At 34.0% G+C, this 4,673-nt stretch overlaps 1 protein-coding gene across 7 annotated transcripts in view; it reads left to right on the forward strand.

Moving 5' to 3' along the window:
- LOC117168367 (prolyl 4-hydroxylase subunit alpha-1-like) overlaps nt 1–4,673 on the forward strand; it is a 52,640-nt gene that overhangs the window by 33,366 nt on the left and 14,601 nt on the right. For 2 of the 7 annotated variants that reach the window (XM_033353983.1, XM_033353966.1), the window contains exon 8: nt 2,772–2,937. The exons of 2 other annotated variants lie outside the window; for them this stretch is intronic. In XM_033353983.1, the coding sequence (XP_033209874.1) occupies nt 2,772–2,937 (166 nt within the window). Of the gene's footprint in view, nt 1–2,730; nt 2,938–4,673 lie in introns of those variants that run through there. 3 more of the 7 variants (XM_033353992.1, XM_033354019.1, XM_033354000.1) reach the window with 3 other exon arrangements.

The following is a 4,673-nucleotide window of genomic DNA, read 5'->3' on the forward strand; positions in this document are numbered from 1 at the left end:
GCTATCTAAGGATGGTACTATAGAACGCCACCTCAAGGTAGGCCTAGTGGCGCCATCTCTTGGTCAGGCCGGAAACTTATCAATCCACCCTCGTAATTTAAATTTCTTACATTTTAACATAAATATTAATCGATAAGTTTTATAATTTTTTAAACAAATTTAACAAACAAGCGCATTATTCGGGTACCTGTGGACGGACATCATTCTAATTTTAAGGTGTATATAGGTTATTCACTTAAAAATATTATTAGATAGGAAATTTAAATTACTTAAATTTTGAATGCTCAGTTTTCGCATGACTTTTTTAAAGCAAATTCTTGTATTTTCTTCATACATTAATTTGGAAAGAGGGTTGACAAATTAGGAAGCTATACTTTGAAAATATTCAGTATTCGATGCTTTTTTGGAATTTAAAAATTTTTCAGGATTCAAAATTGAATTTATTATATATTAAAATAGATCAATTTTGAATATGCAGCATTATTCAATTAATATTTGGGAATGTTTCATTTCGACAATTTTAATGATGACATTGTGTCACAAATTAATAAAGTTTTTTTTTCATTTTTGTTGATTTGAAACTAACATTGATAATTTAAAAGATATCTAAATAATAAATATTTATCCTTAAACGTTCCTATTTTTGGTTAAGAATTTTTTGTGGTTTATTTTAAATATTTATATATTTATACGAGCAACACACCAATTCGAAGTTCCAATAATATGAGCAGGTCAACTGTGGCCGGAAGCAAATCTATCGAAATGAAGTAGGTTATGTGCACCCAACGTTAGGGGCATATGTGATGTCGACGGACGGCTAGGCATTAAAAATTATTAACCTATACACTCTAAAATTAGAATCATTATCATCTTTTTTATATTTTAAATACGTTTTTTATTTCTTATAAATAAATAAATATGAAGAAAAATGGCCATTTTTTCTATATTGAAATCCCCTAAGTTCTATAGATTAACTTTAGTTGATGACGCTCCAATATTATATAATAAACAAGCAAATTTATTATATACAAATTATTTGTTCGAAAAATGTTCTCTACGATTTTTCATAAGTTTACGTTTTTTAAATTTCTAACGCAAAAGCTTCGGATTTAACAATATAATGATGAAGAAATTTATTCGTGAAATTATTATTGTTAATATTATAAATCAATTTGGTAAACAAATGCATTTATCAGGCATTTTTCAACTTTTCGGACATTTTCGATAACTCTTTCGTTATCAAATACCCAAATAATGCATATATTTATTAAATTTGTTGAAAAAATTATTAAATGTATCAACTAATTATGCATTTTACTGAAATTATCATGAAGGTCCCAAATAAAAAGACTGACATAAAAAAACGAATTTTCCCGTCCACAGATGCGCGAATAATGCGTTTGTTTGTAGAATTGGCTTTAAAAAATCAGAAAATTTAGTAACTAATCATAAATGTTGCTGAATTTATTATGAAGATCCAAATGAAAGTCTAAAATAATAAAGATTTTTTCCGTTGAAAAATATCCCAATACTGAATTTGTTGATTAAATTTGTTAAAAAAATAAAATTGATAAAAAATTAAGAATGTTGCTGAAATTATTATGAAGTTCCTAATTAAAAAGTTGACGTCGAAAAAACAAATTTTTATATCAACAAACATTTGATTAATGCATTTTTTAATTAGAATTATTTAAAAAAATCATTGAATCTATGAACTAATTATAAATGTTGCTTAAATCGTCATAAAGTTCCCAATTAAAAGGACTGATATTAAAAAAAAAAAGAATTTTACTGCCGATAAATGCCCGAGTAATGCATTGGTTTACTAAATTTGTTTTAAAAAAGAATAATATTAATCAACAAATTAGGAATTTTTCTAAAATTATCATAAAGTTCCTTATTTTAAAAAAATTGATATAGAAAAAAAAACAAATCTTTCTGTCGAAAAGTTCCTGACTGATGCATTTGTTCATTAAATTTGTTTTTAATTTTAACAACAACAATTTCAAGAAAAAATTCTTAATCATTATGTTGTTGTTTATGGAATTTTCAGACAATATTTCTGAAATGTTATACTTTGTGAAAACGTAATAAACAAGAAATCTATTTTTGAAATTTACAATTTTCTTAACCACTCAAGTTAACAAAAAAATTTACGAGCGTGGGGCTGGGAATACGTGTCACTTAATTTTTAGTGAGATATAGCCATTAAATAATACAAATATTTATCAAGCAATTGAAAAAACAGCTAGTTATTAATTATTTTTTATAAACTCGTTATTTTCACATATTGAGAGTGAGGGATGATTCAATCGAACCCTTCATTTGGTAGAAAACAAAACGTTTTTTCGAATTTTTGTGACATTATCTTAAGATTTAACTAAAAAATTACTTTTATTAATCACAATTAAAAAATAGCCCAGAAACATGTTTTAGACCTGCGCACTTTATTCGTTCCCACTATCGTGAATTTTCAGAGAGAAAAGAAGGGCTCCTTCTCAAAATGAAGCTTTTCACGAAGCTTTAGCCTGTTATCAAGTAAATAAAAAACGTATGACAGCTTGTGGACTATATATCTTTTCCTAATGGCCAGATTTTCAATGGCCTCAAGATTTTCTGTGCATCAAAACCTTAAAATAGATACTTTTAAACTTATTTTAAATAAACGCGAATGTAATAATATTTTTATAACTCTGAGATCAAAGTATATAAAATTAGTATTCTTTGCAGATGTTCATTATATAAAAGTCCAGAAAAAATATACTTTTCAGCTCAATGACGTCCAGGAAGGAGGGGGTACAGTTTTCCCTGACTTAAATTTGACCATATGGCCTAAAAAAGGAAGCGCAGTATTCTGGTACAACCTCAAACGAAATGGAGAAGGAGATAATCTAACTTTACACGGAGCATGTCCAGTAATATCTGGAACAAAATGGAGTAAGTTTCTTATTTAAGATATTACAACAGAACCGAGATTTTCATGTCGTATAAACATTTCTGTTAGGACTTTGACTTCATCCCTCCCGAGCTTAAGTCTTTTTTTTGCGCGATGAGGGTTTAGCTTTGAGCCGAGGAGTGTTTAAGCTTTTCTGCAGCCAGAGACCGAATCCCACTCATTCTGATGTTCCTCGGTCAGCCAACTGTTAATATCTTCAGTGAGCAACCTACTGGAAATGCCTGCAACTGGCTCAGGTCTAGTAAAATTTTCCCTTGCTGCTAGCTTTGCTAGCCTGTCTGATATGTCATTGCCATTGAAGCCACTGTGGCCAGGGATCCAGAGCAGAGTTACTCGGTTTTCTGTCGCTCGCTTATTCAGTGCCTCAATGCACTCCCATACTAGCAGCGACGTGGTCGTTGTTCGATTTAAAGCCATGATAGCAGCCCTGCTATCTGAGCAGATGCAAATGTTTCTTTTATCTTCATACTCCACTGCCTTATAGGCGCACTGGAGCAAGGCCATAATCTCAGATTGTAGAACTGCTGCGTAGGACCTCATCGTAATTTTAAAGCCAACTTTCTTCCTTCTACGATATATACCTGCTCCAGCGTACTTCTTGTTTCTGGAGCCATCTGTAAACTAGGTGTCTCCATCACTGGTCAGGTATGCCTCACCGTTAGCCCATTCTTCTTTCGTGAATAGACTAACTCCTTACTTCTTGTCGGAGAGGTAGCGACATGTGAGCATTTTGTTCCTGAGCATGCTCCGTGCCGGCCTCCTCGCGATGTCGATTGGTATCCACATAACTGTCGAGATACAGCTGTCGATTAACATACTTAATTTTCAGTCCGCCTTCGCAGCCACGGCCTTTTTATTGAGTTAGTGGGACTCCAAACCTATTAGTGCACCCAGGGCTATCGTGTGTGTCGACTTCGAGGCACCAGTGAAACCTCTCTGAATCATTCCCCTGATTCTTTCCAGTCGGGACTTCACAGTAGATAATTCGACCCTGCTGCACAAGATGACTGCCGCATATGTTAGTCTGGGTCTCAGGATCACTGTGTGGATCCACATAAGTGTCTTCAGTTTCAAGCCCCAGCTTTTCCCTATGGCTCTTCTATGAAGCCAAAGAGTCGCTACTAGCTGCTTGCACTTGTTTTTCAGGTGTTTGTTTTATGACAGCTTCTTATCCAGAGTGATTCCAAGATATTTGGCTTGACGTTGATTTCCAGTTTTTGTCCAGACAATTTCAATGTACTCGTGGTTCCTCACTTGTACTTTCTGGTGCACACAACTGCATCCGTCTTTTTCGGATTGACGGACAGTTCACTCCTCTTACATCATTAATCTACTATTCTTAGTGCTTGCTGCATTACTCCGAAGAGCGCATCCAGATGCTGACCGCGCAAGTATATCTGACAACCAGTATATTGTCCGCATAGCCTACAACGTAGTAGCTCTGACTCGTTAGCAGATGAAGCAATTCATCTGCTACCAGGCAGCACAGCAACGGTGCTAAAACACCTCCTGCGGACATCCCGAGTCAACGGTTTCGCATAAAGTGGTATCACCCTTAGTCGTGGTGAGATTCCTATTCGCCGTGAGCCGCCGGTTGGAGGGGATAGATGAAACTATGTTAGCGCGCGGGGTGGCGAGTAATGAGTTTAGCGGGCGTGCGTTTTGATTGCATTTTATATGCATTTCAGTAGGCAGCGTGAAGAATTATACATGTTAG

Source organism: Belonocnema kinseyi, chromosome 1, assembly GCF_010883055.1.
Source record: "Belonocnema kinseyi isolate 2016_QV_RU_SX_M_011 chromosome 1, B_treatae_v1, whole genome shotgun sequence".
NCBI classification, from domain to species: Eukaryota; Metazoa; Arthropoda; class Insecta; order Hymenoptera; family Cynipidae; genus Belonocnema; species Belonocnema kinseyi.